Source organism: Nylanderia fulva, unplaced genomic scaffold (genome assembly GCF_048542155.1).
Source record: "Nylanderia fulva isolate GAGA-0341 unplaced genomic scaffold, ASM4854215v1 Scaffold14, whole genome shotgun sequence".
Classification (NCBI taxonomy): domain Eukaryota; kingdom Metazoa; phylum Arthropoda; class Insecta; order Hymenoptera; family Formicidae; genus Nylanderia; species Nylanderia fulva.
This window is the reverse complement of record NW_028189622.1, coordinates 1,201,953-1,216,144: the sequence shown is the minus strand read 5'-3', so window position 1 is coordinate 1,216,144 and position 14,192 is coordinate 1,201,953. Positions and strand designations below refer to the sequence as shown.

The 14,192-nt window shown below is 36.1% G+C and overlaps 1 protein-coding gene and 1 long non-coding RNA gene across 6 annotated transcripts in view; one reads left to right on the top strand and one right to left on the bottom strand.

Annotated features, from left to right (window-relative positions):
* LOC114929080 (uncharacterized) overlaps positions 1 to 14,192 on the bottom strand; it is a 64,066-nt gene that overhangs the window by 6,604 nt on the left and 43,270 nt on the right. The window lies entirely within an intron of this gene.
* The window catches only part of LOC114929076 (kin of IRRE-like protein 3), a 166,220-nt gene that overhangs the window by 110,699 nt on the left and 41,329 nt on the right, over positions 1 to 14,192 (top strand). For all 4 annotated transcript variants that reach the window (XM_085480103.1, XM_029300451.2, XM_029300450.2 and 1 more), the window contains one exon: positions 10,735 to 10,862. In XM_085480103.1, coding sequence (XP_085336229.1) covers positions 10,735 to 10,862 — 128 coding nt within the window. The remainder of the gene's footprint in view (positions 1 to 10,734; positions 10,863 to 14,192) is intronic.

The window sequence follows — 14,192 nt, the reverse complement described above, 5'->3', positions numbered from 1 at the left end:
TCGTAAAATTAAATGACGCGTACTCGGCTGCATCGCCGCGCTGCACCGGTGCAGAATTCGGGCTGTATTAAAATGGAATTTCTCGGGAGAACTGCGCGTGGAAAAGAATGACGCTGCAGTTTTGCATCGCGCGAGCCTTCCGATTTTGCAGCGCCTGCAAGAAGCCGTATATACCTTCCCGGAGAGAGAGAGAGAGAGAGAGAGAGAGAGAGATACGCACGTGCAATTCTGAAAATATCGAAACAGCCCGTGGGAAATGCACGCATTCTCGTGCGATATTCATGATTACATTTCTTTTTTTTCAGATTTTAATTATTCTCATATATGTACTTCCACGTGATCTCGCTCTTTCTTTCTCTCTGCAATGTATATATGAAGTAATGGTTGGGGAAAGGAGCATTTCTGGAACGCAATTTTGAGATAAACTGCGCAAATGTCAATAAAAGCTTTGCTACTTTTTAATTTTAAGTTTACAAATGTTAGTTAAAAGGAGTTATACTTTTTTTCGCTCGAGAAATTTATATAACGAGTTTTCAGGGATTATTTGCCTTCTTTAAAAGAAATTGTCTTTTGCTAGTTTTCCCTCGCAATGTATTTCATTACTCACGAAAATAACAAATTCTCACTCATCAAGATACAATTTTTACTCATCTTCGGAGTTTATTCGTAGAATCTTGTCTTGACATAATATTTAATTCATCCACAATTAATAAAACTTTTCTTTTCTGTTTTCCTGCTGAAATTCAAGTAAGCGTTGTCTTCTATATACCGCACGCGTTTACTTCATTCGATTGTTTTTCTCTCTTCCATTGATTACGATCGGAATACGAAAATGCTTTCTCTGACAGATTTATTATTGTCATTCAAATTCGCGGCGTACATATTCGTGCCAACGGAACCGCGACGTAAATTCTTGTCCCAAACAAGTAAATTCTTCGCACTTAACGATCGTACATATTCACTCGCGAAGCTGAAGATAGGAAAATGCAGTTTAATTGAACGAACGAAAGGTGAATGCATTTTTTCATTGTTTCGTAAGAAGAAAGATTCGCGGACATTGTCACGAACATTGTAACGTTTGCGTTTGGCATTTAAAAAGTCGTATTATGAATAATTTTTGTATAAATTAAACGTTAACAGCACGGAAGAACGGTGTTTATTTTTATTCGCGGAATATAATATTTTAGTTTTCCATAATGCACAAAGCGTCTGCGGCACAAAGATGCAAAAGACGTAAAAGACTAAGAGAGCAGAAAAGTTCGATATTCTCTTTATAAATATAAATGAGACGAACGTTAATTGAACCATAAAAACGATTCTACTCTTGTTCGAGCAAATACGATTGTGTCCATATGCCGAATAATCAATGTGCCGTATCATGAGGGAACTAATTCACGTTAAATTTCGTATGACAGCGGGTATTAATTAAAGCTCGCGAACCGAATACTGACGGGGTTTGTTATTCCGCCCGTTCCATTTGTTCATGTTGTTGCCGAATGAATTCGCGCAGAAAACTTGTCAAATCTAAAAACACACAGCGTGGACAGCGAGGCATTAAATAAGACAAAATTTTGTATCGCGAGCTAAATTATCGTAAATTAAATAATACGCATCGAAAAAAATTAATTATGGAACATGAAGAGAGACGGAATATTTTACATGAATTGTGTGCATATTTTACCTGATTTTATTGATGTATACGGTTGTATATGAAAAATCGTTGATATAAAAAAAAACAAAAAAATATTTTATTTGCAATAATCGGATAATTTGCGTATGTGGAAAAATTAAAAAAAAAGGATTCATTTAATTTTGTCAATTTCGACAATTTCGTGTAAACATCTGGTATTTGTTTCTTATCTTTCACGTAACAGCCAGCAGTAGAGAAATCCCGAAGCTCGGCTACGAGTGGACCACCTAATGCCGCCAATACGAGCAATTTCACGCCAAACAACCCTCGACTCGATTCGGTTTCGATTGTGTGCTCACGGATTACAAAGCAATTACGGCCGGCCCTCGTGCATTCGACGCGAATAAAGAGACGACCTTTTCGACATCGCTGACGATACGCAATTTGTTAACCATTGGTGAACACGCAAAAATTACGGGCGAATGACCGTTCTTATTAAAATGCCAAATGGCCGATACATTTTTTTTTCGATTGAGTCGCGAAGGGACAGCGAGCGGAAACGAGAAAAATCTGTATAAAATCACACAGTTGTAGAGACACACCGTATTGCTTCGTTCGTAACATTTATATCTATTTGATTTATCGAGATTTCTGGATTGAAAATATATATTCATTTTACAATACTAGATATTCAAATAATGTTGTACAAATTGTGAAAGTTATGTATTTTGCCCGCAATTTTTCGCGTTACTAATAGAGTACGCGAAGCAGATTTTAATGCGGTAAAAAAAAATGAACACCGTAACGATAAAATTGTAAAAAAGGATAATATATTGTACGGTGCAGCTTTTTTTAAAAATACGAGAATACTGCACTCGGTATCACTAATTAATGTTATTCCACAATAGCGTCCCAACTACCGCAGTTTCCACTATAGTTGGTTATACTCGGACCGTTGAATATTTCCTAAGATCTACTCCGGATTATCCTCTTAGGGAACACCCTAGAATTCGCAACTTTCTCGTTTCGTGTGGAAAAACGACTCGAGAACCGCGACGATTCATTACACAGGGGCGAATGAAATTATTTAAACACTCGGAGAAGTCTTTGTGTGTGAGAGTAAAATTGAAGGATCAATATTTACAAAAAGGGAGAGATATCAAGAATTCTAGGAATCAATTATAATAATTTCTATAATATGCTTTCTGTAATAATGAGCTTTAAATTATTTATTATGAAAGTACATACATTAAAATTATTAGAAATTCTCTTGATTGTGATGGATTAAATTTTGATTAAACTCTCGTGTTACAATCGTGACTTTAATCTCTCCTGCGAATTTCATAATATCTTTAAATTATATTTTTTTCATCTTAATCAGATGTATAATACAAAAATCAATTGCATCTTTAATTCAACTTTTAAGTCCAGGGAATATTTGCAGACGTAAAGAATAACAGGTGATAAAACTATTTTTATTTCAAAAGATAAACCCATGTTAAAATTTACTTTTTCTCGGATACTTGAGAAATGCTGGATATGTAGCTTAATCTCGTTTTCCACATTTTTTTGGACTTGGTTCTCTTTCGCGGCGCGCGCTCTTCTTCGGGATAAAAGCTGCATAAGAGAGATCTTACGTAGTAAGTACGTTAAACGTCTTGACGGCGTGCAAAGTGCTCGAGATGTGTATTCCTTCGGCATCGCGGGAGTCGCGCATGCGACCTTTACAGTCTCTGAAAGGGCTCTCTCCTCTTTCTCGTCTTTTTTTGCCACTTTGCTCGCGTGAGAAAAAGGAAAGGCGTCGGGGCGACAAAAACGGAAGAAAGAGAGAGAAAGAGGACGAGGACTTGCATTGGCGAGAGACGTTCGCGAGAAGATGCGAAAAGATTAACGAGCTGTTGTGGATGTGCGTTTTACACGCGGCCCCTGTATGTACACCTTCGGGAGTTCTTAATGCGATTCGCGGCGCCTCGCAAGAAAGGAGCAGCGCGATTTGAATGCAGACCGCTCTGAGGGACGTTTGAATGGCAAAGAGTACGAAAACGGCCGGGCTAAATCGACCGATCGAAATCGCGGGTCTCTTAACGTTTTCTTTAGCGGAACGTACAATCTTTTTCCTTTTTTGTCCTTTTTTTATTTTTTTATTTTTTCATTTTTTAATGCATCAATTTGTCTCATCATTTTTCTGTTAAATCCCAGATATGCGCAGTTGCAGTTGCAGATGTAACTATGTATTTTTTTTAATGAGAATTCATGTTTTATGTGTAATGGGTTTGTCAATCCGTATGTAATCTTCAATAACGTAACGCGACAATGTTTAATAAAGAATTATTACCATAAAAACATACTATAGCGTGAAAAGCGATGTAAATTATTTCAAGATCGATATATTATATACTCAATGTCAGCTTTTTTTGCTTTACGTTTTTCCCTATTTGTGATTGTAATAGATGTAACAGCTCTGATTGATACCTTGTATGTCTCATTACTAGTGTCATTGGATGCTGCAGTATAGGGTAACACCCTAGAGTGCTGCAATACTACAGATTATATCACTGAATTAATCTAACAACTCGCAAGAGGTACTCATGAATATTCTCAGACATTTTTACATTTTTATTCATTTTTGGTTGTTTTAAAACTCGCATTTACGAGGATATATCTGCATTATATTTTTTCAAATAGTTATTATTATTTATAAATTATTTCTTAATATAAATAACTAATACGTGAAACAAAATAATTTGCGATAGATTTTATCGACATTTTTAATCATGTTTTGTCGTTAATATTTATTCTTAATTTTTGTGACAGTTAAATGCAAAAGACCGCTTATATTATTATTTTCAGTTGTTTATTACAGATATTTATTACAGCCGTTACAGGCACGTGCTGTCAGCAGCGTACTATGTACGTCGCACATTACGTCGCGTCGCTATATTACATTATACACGGACGCGCATAATTCTGAAAACATCATGTTGCATCGTGTGTATGCTTATAAATATTACAGCATGTCGGCACACTCTCTGTAAATCTAGAGTGGTACCTTTGTTTCTGCGCTCACGATTAATTATTCCCCGACAATCAACGACACGCATCAATATAATAGACGAGTGGTCATACATACAAATATTATGTGCATAATATATTATGTACATATGTAGATCGTTTACAAAGTTCATACCTTTGTTTATAAGGAAAAGAATAAAGTGGTTGAAACTGTGCACAAATTAATAAACAGTTTATTAATTTATAAAATTAATTTTTATGCATTTTATTGATTTTTAATAAAATTTTAATATCATTTTTTCAAAAAATAATATGTCGATTTTTGTAATTGCTGCATCTGATAAATCTTGTATCGCTATTTAGGAAAAAAGTTAACTTTCCAGGATTCATATCATAGAAAAAGATCGTGTGCAATTTTAATTATTTCATTCCTTTTTTTGTAAGTCTTTTCTTTAAAGGTTCGAATTTTATGAACGACTACCACATATATACATATATGTATATATACCTATATTACAATTTTTAAAACACAATTAGTAGAAAGTAGTAGGTGCGGGCATTTGGTACTTAAAGAGAAAAGAAGAGATTTTAGACGAGGTGGCTCGGCTTCATTTTTAGCTGTGAAGTTTTTTATCGTCAGGCGACGATATCGCTATACGCAGACGCAGGAGTCTTGCGGTCAGTAGTGGAGATCAATCTCGTGCGAGACGTGCAGCGTGGTGGACATAATATGGGACACGCAGTGTAGATTTTTATATCGAAAGATTTTTGTAGATAATTTTATTTTTTCGCATTTTCTGCTACGGATTTATATTATTGAATTTTTTGTAATAATAATTTTTATGCCTGCATTGCAATTTTTAATATTTTATCAAGGAATAATATAGAACTTCGTTTTGCGTGTGTAATTATATTCGATTAGATTAAACATTAAACGAAATGAAAAGGTATACATGTGTAATTGATTTATACATTTGAACTTATTTTCCCAACTCTTGCCAACTTCTCATGACTTCTCTGGATTTATACTGTTCATTTTATTAGATTTTAATTGACTGTATTAATTCCTGAATCATATTATACAAGTTTCATATTTATTTATGCTATTTTATTTTCATATAACATGAGTTTTTATTTTCTCTCATTAATGCAATATTTACACAGAAAGAAAATGTTTACGTTATATTAAGAAAAATTTTACGAAATATAAATATATACATATATATGAGTGTTTTGTTCTATATTTGTTTTTGTCCTTTTTTAAAGTTTTAAGGTTACTGTTGAACTTCACGAATAATAAATATTTTACTTCTTTTAACATGATAGATGCAATTGTGTGAGAAATTAAAAAAAAGACAAATCGACGTATACAATATGCATGTGTATGTTTATTGCGCGCAGTTGTATATATTGTAACAGTTTTTCATCGCAGAAAAAGAGAGAGAGAGAAGCGCGTTTATATTGATGACTCGACTCATCCTGTACATTGGTGTGTCTCCGATATTTCGCGCTTTCATTCTGTGGTCCTGTTTGTTTTTTCCACGTTGCGAAACGCCAAGGTTTTCGTGGCAATCGTGACCGCGTAACTCTCCGAACTTTTCTTACGCTCGGGATTTTTAACATCAACGTCACACAGGCTTTTGCGGTCGCGCTTTTTTTATACCGCAAAAAATGTATAACTATGTCGGAATATTTCACATGGCCGGTTAATATTTGCGCTCTATCTGGAACTTATCGTTCCCGATTTTCCGGACATTTCATCGGCGTCGAGGATTATTAAAGAATATATTTGTAGATTTTTTTTTTTATATTTTTTTGTCTCGTCGCAAAAGAGCCGTTCGACGAATAGGCGAAATCGATACTTATCCGAGGAAGAATTATGTCGCGAAAAAAGGCGCTTTTATTTTTTTTTAGCGATGCACGTGATATCAGCTTTCGCGAACACGATTTTGGCGGAATTTTTCTGGGTATTATTTATATCGTTGTCTGACGTGACGTGCGCGAGCATTATCCGACAGCCCGTTTTATCCTTCACGTATTGGCATTTAAATGCGGTAGTCTGCATGTAACGTCGCGCAAAACGGCAATAAACTTCGCCTTGATTGAACGTCAATACCGAACGATAGAGAGAGAAAGAAAGAGCGGCAGCAAAAGCGGCACTCTTTCGACAGTTTCTTTTGATTATATCAACATTTCGATCACCGACAATAACAGCCATCGACCGTTCGCGTTTTTCCCCGTTGCATTTTTCACAAGGTTTTCGTGCACCGTGTCGCGGCCATATAATTGGCCGGTTAACCGACACATCGTTTACATAAAAAAATAAAAAAAGAAAAAATATTCATCAGTTTTCATCGAGAGTGGTCGGACACATGCATACACGCATATATATATTCGCGATATAATTTAAGTCGCCAAATTAATCGCGACGAAGCGTAATCGAAAACCAACGAATTCGTACTTACATTGATACAATGTTCGGTTTCTTTCGTTAATTCTGACATTCAATAATAATGAGGATATCGAGTTCTCACGCTCAAATTATCGGCATCGATATATCGTAATTTTCTCCATGGAACGATATCGTAATTTTCTCCACCGAACGTGCTATGTATAAGGAAAATAGCGCTAGAAATACACGAATAATCGGTGTTTAATTAATATGGTTTTAATTCGGCTGCGCCGTTTATATTTAATACACGTGATTTCAATTAAGAGCCATCGTAGATCTACTAATAAGATTTATTTACGATGATTCGTTCGTCTATTAAGCTTTGTTTATCTAACGAAACGTAGATTGTGTCGAGGTAAATAACGGACGAAACACGGGAAGAGGATGGATAGGAAAGAGGAGCAGTCGTGTTTTTAGATCCTTCGGCGTCGGTCTGTCTGGCGAGCGAAACGCGAAGCTGTTTTTCCCTCTTATTTTCTCGAATATCGGTCGGTACCGGGGCAAAGCAAATTTGTGGCGTTATCGAAACTTTTTTCCATCCCCTTGACAGGGCGTTTGAGGGTCGGCGATCGAGGTCGCGCGAACGTTCGCGTTGCTTCTGCGTGGACTTGCAAACGAGATTAACAGGTCGAGAGAGAGAGAGAGAGAGAGACAACCGTCGCGGATTTGCGTCGGTGCCAAGCCGCTTCGAAAGTCCGCCCGAATTAGGGAATCTCTGTTCAAACCAAAGGGGATGGGGAGTAAAGTGTATTTTGCAACGACATATCAACTTTAGAATCGGCCTTCTGTCCTCTTTCCAGTTTTCAGGTAACGCGCCGTTCTGTGCAATTTTTTTTAAAGTTGGAAAACAAAATATATTTCGTAAAAAATGACAGAGAAATATTGTTTGCGTTAATAATGTAATAATTCATAATATTGTAATAATAAATTTAATTAAAGTAATATTTTAGCGAAATTCGTGATGGGAATAAAATATAATATTGTTAGAAGTGTACTTATATATTTATATTTATTAAAATAAAACGCATATATTTTTTTTCTATATGTATACAGAACGAATTTCGTATCATACAATTTTTAAACATCGTATTACCTGCGTCGGTTTCTACTTTAATTTTTGAAAAATGAATTTATTAGATCACGTGGGTGCGCGGGCGTTGCTCCATTTCCGCAAAAATGAGATGTATTCTGCAACGCTAGCAAAGTTAGTTACCCGCGTTCCGAGTTGTAGTACATTATACCTGACATGTTACAAGAATTTATGATACATCTTTCTCAGCGTGGCTTTATCGTTCTTTTTACACCCGCAAAAATAAGTGCGCCCTTATCGTAGCACCTTTCGTTATAATCGTTTCTTTATTTACAAATAATATCTATTTATTAAAATTAATTAAATCCCATGTACATATTATTTTCAAAATTCTAAAATAAAATATAAAATATAAAAAATTCGTTCGCGGTAAGAAATTCTCGAATATTTCGCTTTCTTTGATAAGATAAAAAATTCGTGTATTTGTAATACTGTTCAATGGATGTTCCAGTAGAAGAAAAATAATATCTCTCCCGAATATTTGTTAGGGCAAATGCCGGAATAATTTCAATTCGCTTCTACCGTCCTCCCTCTTTCCGCGGTAATTTGTTCGTATCTATTTGAGTTTACTCGAGACTACAGTCGTAATTATTATTGCAGATAGAAAGCGTTGCAATTTCGGTCCAAGTATATTTACCCAGTGCTTGCGAAAGTACAGCTCGTCGCCTCGACGTACAAACACAATTAACAGCTGGAGCGTGTGCGCCGCGTCAAGCCTCGAATTTACTTTACGGAACCTGTTGCGGAGCTAGGATCCTTAAGTTTTGCCTTATTCTCGTTGGCATTTTCTCGGGATCGTGTCGCTTTTACCAATCCAATCGCTACGTTACACAGATAACAGCTGATGGCATCGTCGCGTACATCCTCGAAACTCGATCGAGAACTTCTCACAACTCGGTATACAATTAAGCGATCTTCCATTTCGTCGAGATAAAATTATAATATAATTTATAACAAATTGGGTCAGCATTGAATTTCAATAATTGATTCATAAGTTTTATCTTTGATTTTTTCCAATTTTTAACGCTTGAATAAAAAAAAAAAATTTTGCGTTTTTTTTTATCGATTCAACCTTGCGTACGATCCAAATACGATGCCAAAATTTAACTCGATATCGATGCGGTGAATTAATTTTTGATGAATAAAAGCGAACATATATGTTCGATGTTTCGTTCATTTCGTATTTCAAATTTCACTGAATTTATCGTGCAAGAGACGAAAATATCACAAAACGTAATAGCATTATCAAACAGGAAATGCTGTTTTTCTTTCGCATTTGTAAATACTGTTGCGGTGCTGCTCGTCGAATCGCACGAGCTTGCATGCGCGCGTTGTTAATTTTGCAAAGTTATTTCCGCGAGCCGCGTACGACGCGGCAGCACGTTTTATTAATCATCTTTATGCCGGTGAAAAATTGAATTTTTAACGCTGCAATCCGACAAAAAGCGTACGCTGCGATCCTGAAATTTTCACATGCGCCTGAAAAAAAAAACGACAATACATCCACATCTCTATCGCATTTTGTTTCAACTGGTGTAAAATTGATATATTTATTTCTGACTAATTGCTTGCGTTACTTTTCTTTTCAGCGGCGATTTTATTTTTACCGGCATAATAATTTTATTGGGAATTATATACGTTTTTTTATTCTGTATAAGCTACTTTATAAGCTACTTTATAACTAGGACAAACTCTTTTGAGCGATTTTCTTCAACATTCCTTTTGAAATAATGAATGTTACAAAACTGATAATGAAGCAGAGAAAAGATATCTATAAATATTTTGCTATTTAAGATAATTCTAATATAAGAAACACACGCAAGAGATTTAAGGGTTTTTATTTCGTATATATACTTATTGCTAGCATTTTTTGGGAACTCCGAATAATCAAAATTTCCGATAATCGGCGCACCTTAATTTATTCCCATTAATTGCGCGATTATTCCCGAGCTTTACAGCATGAAGCGTATTTTAATCGCATTTAGATATTAAACTCGCTAACTGTATTTCATCCAAGAGAATACTAAGAGCGGCGAAGAAATAATTAACGTCGGCTAACGAGACGCGATTAATGCCTGCGAGTATATACAAGTCTGCGCGTGCGTCGTCGCATCGAAGTCAGTACCGTCGCGTCTGCCGTCATTCGATTAGCGCTAAATACAATTTATCGGCAAACTTAAAAGGTGAAAACTGAAGATCGTAGCTTAGCGCGAACCGAGTTAAATGAGTTTGCGAAGTTGCGAATTAAATAACAACTTTAACGAGGTTGCAAGCTGCCTTAATGCCCAGCTAAACCCTGTGCTTATATTCTGCCTTTACCGTCTGTCTGTACTTTCGCGTTGACTGAAAAAACCAGAATACTCATTTTTCCTCTTCCCCCTTTCTCTCTGTCTTTCTGCAAAGAATATAGAATGAACATTTGCAGTCAAAAGTAATGCGAGATGGAAAGCGACGAGGCGCGCGTCATCATAATCCTCTGTATTTTTTAATAACCGTTTGTCCACCGCATACGTATAAATTTTATTTGTTTCTGTTGTTTTTTGCTTACAGTCTGTCATGGGATTCAGCAATTTGAAGAAATGCCACAATACACCGAAGTCAATCCTGGCCAAGACGCGAAGCTGGTGTGTCGAGTCCTCGGAAAGAGAGGCCAGTGTATTTGGCAGAAAGATCAAAAGGTATGTATTTGGATTTTATTTTTATTGAAAAAAAAAATTAAGTAAATTTGGATTACGCGTAAGCGAGTTGTAGAAAAAGAAATAAATTTTTGAAATCGGAAAAAACGTCTTGCGTTGTCGAGCGTAAGTGCAAGACGAAATCGTTCTCCCGGAACGATCGGAAGTTTAGGATACAAGCACGACAACGGTAACCAGTTCGCCAGATGCGATTGCGAAAATTGAAAAACACAACATCCGGGTTCGGGAAGGAGGAGTGCAACTTGTGTGTGCCTCGGTACTGTAACTCGGAGCATTTCATTGGTTCCGTTTCGCTTCTCTAAGCCCGTGTGGCAATCGACTTTTCCTCGTTCGCCGCGTGTACGAGCGCGTAAACTTCTAGACAAGTTTGTCCTGGCCGGAAGTGGACGCTACATAGGATGCGCGACGATTCGTTCACTTGTCTGTGGAATCTAAAGAGGAAAGGAAACCTGGCCGCTTCAAACTTCCGTGAAACTCCATGACGTTGTGTTCGCCAACTAAGTTACCAAACTAGTTCTCACTCAGTCAGTGCAGATAAAATTCTCATCATATTGTTACTGTTGTTCATTTATTCTCATTTCAACGACAAGATCATAATTAATTTTCGTCAGTCGGATTAAAATATTAGAGGACGTAACTTTTTGTAGCAAACACATTTAGAAGCTCTCATTTCAAATTGTAGATTTACTTCAATTTTGCACTGAATTCTTCAGTTGAGGAAAAAGGCGAAACAGATTTTGATTTTATACATTGTGTTATGTCATTCACAGAGCATTCTCAATTATATTTACAATATTATTTAGGGATATTTTCTAAACTTACTTTTAATGTCTAATTTACTCTAAATAGTCTAAGAAATACGTAGCATTATAATATGAGAATTAACGCAATTTGTTCAAATTACGTAAATGTTCGAAATTTTTATTTTGTTATAACCGTAAGATTTATTCGAGTAACTCGAACCTATATATTTGCAGGATATAATATAGATTTAAATTTGCTACATATATCGTGTAAAAGTGTTTCTACCAGGCTATAAAACTCGGCTAATACGTGTAGCTTTCGCTATTTACAGATTTATAGGAATACATAGTTCACCGCGAGACGTCACAATCATAAAGTCACAAAAGGGTGATTTACGCGCGGTCCTTCGTTTGCTTGATCAGCCGGAATCTGGCGGTAACGCGTTTCCTCGTATGATAAATTTGAACGAGCGCGATAACGGACTCGATATTTCACTTGGCCGAAAACGCAAATATACGAAACGATGTCGAGCGCGCGCGATCGACGCTCTCCGGCGCGACGCGACGTGGCCGGCAAAAGTTAAAATTTTCAATTAAATCGACACGAGCAGCGGCGTCAAAACAGCGTTTCCGTCGTTGAATCGTGAACGATTTCGAAAACCGGTTTTCCGTGTTCCTAGCGCACAGTCGGTTCTCCATCGCGTTCCGTGGCTCCCTGAATTATTACAGCGGCGATTTGTACACCAGCTACTATGTACATACATAGTACGTATATATATATATAGTTATATAGGGCCATCCCATAGTCGCGCGTAATATAGAATAATACCTGCTTTACGAGCCGCCATGTATCCATGTTAGCGATCGCGTAAATCCGCGATACATCTTCAGAAGGCGGCCGACTCGTATCGATATAAAGCCTTCGTTCGCACATCTTCTCTTCTCTCTCTCTCTTTCTCTCCCTTTCCCTATAAATTCGTGTGAACATATAGGGATGAATCTTTTCGATGCGCCCCACGTACCTCGACCTGAGATCGGATATATATATATCTGTACGTCTGGCGCTTGATTAGAGATGAGTCGAGCCGGAAACCGCGAAAACACGGAATGATTCGCAGCATTCTCGGAAGCTGGGTGTGATGGAAGAAAAAGCGAGGAGGAAAGCAGAACCCTTGATTGGCATGCTCGCAGCGTTTTATGCAAAGTCGAAGCCTCTCGAAATGGTTCACGAACTTCCGCGTGATATCTCCGAGTTTAATCGAGAGCAATCTCTTAGGCGGCTTTCAAACATTTCGCGACATGCATTTTTAATAGTTTAATAGGTTGCTTAATAGTTTAATAGTTTAGCTACATTTTTAGCATTTTTTCGTTACGTATAAATAAACAAATGAAAATCAGAGATACTTTCAGTTCAGTGCATCAGTAATTTCTTTTGAGTGAAATGTTGTTTCTAAAAGATGTGCAAACATTTTTTTATTTATGAACGCATTTCGCGTGATGCAGTTTTATTTTTTAATAGCTTAATAATTTATTTAATAATTTGTTTATATTTTAATATTTTTTATTACACTAAAGAAATTTGTTAATTTCATTAAAGCTTTCAACTATTAAATTACTATTTTGTTAATTGAAATACTAGTACTTGTGTCAAAAATATGCTTTGTTAGATTTAATGTTATATTTAATTTAAATATTTTTATATGATTAATTAACAAAATTATATCTTTAGTTGAAAAGTTTAGTCAAGTTAACAAATTTTTTTTCAGTGTATGTATAAATATACAAAAGAAAAAAAGAGATACTTTTATAGTAATTTCTTTTAAATTATAAAAAAATTTAATTATTTCTTTCACAAATGTAAACTTATTTCTAAAAAGCATGCGCAGACATTTTTTTACTCATCATAATAGTTACAAATTGCGAGACGATTATTTAATAAAACGAACAATCGTTCATTATTGCCTTCTATTCGTCTCTGTAAAGCTTTCCTTATTTAATTAGCTCGTAATATCATTCGCGTCAGCCTTCACGAAACTTCTGGGTTCGTCGTTCTTAAACAGCTTGCATCTCATGTCATATATCTGGATTCACGCATGTGCTACACACGGGAGAGTGTCATGTCAGAGAGCATTAATCCCCGACAAAGTTAAAAAGTTCCACGGAAAGCGGAATCTTGTTCGTCTCTTGCAAAGATATAGAGCAACGTGATCTTATTACGTTAAGAGTTTAAAGCTATATACATAGCTCTCTCTCTCTCTTTCTCTTTCCTCTCTTTCTTTTCTCTCGTAATCACCTCAAGCGTATTTTACTTACCCTATTTCCGAAGACGATCGTAAGTTTAGTGGGAACTTTATGCACGCGACATTTATGCATTGCAAAAAGTCGGGAAATAGAGCTTCGAAAAAAAAAAGAAACCACGTCGACGAACTCTGAGAAGGGTGCTCTTTAAATTGAAATCATTACAACTTTAAAATCATTACAAGTTTTTCTAGTTTTCGAGGAAAAAGAAACGGGAGTCTCTCGCAGCCGGGAATGAAAAGTCATGCCAAAGCGAGAAAACGAGCGTGTA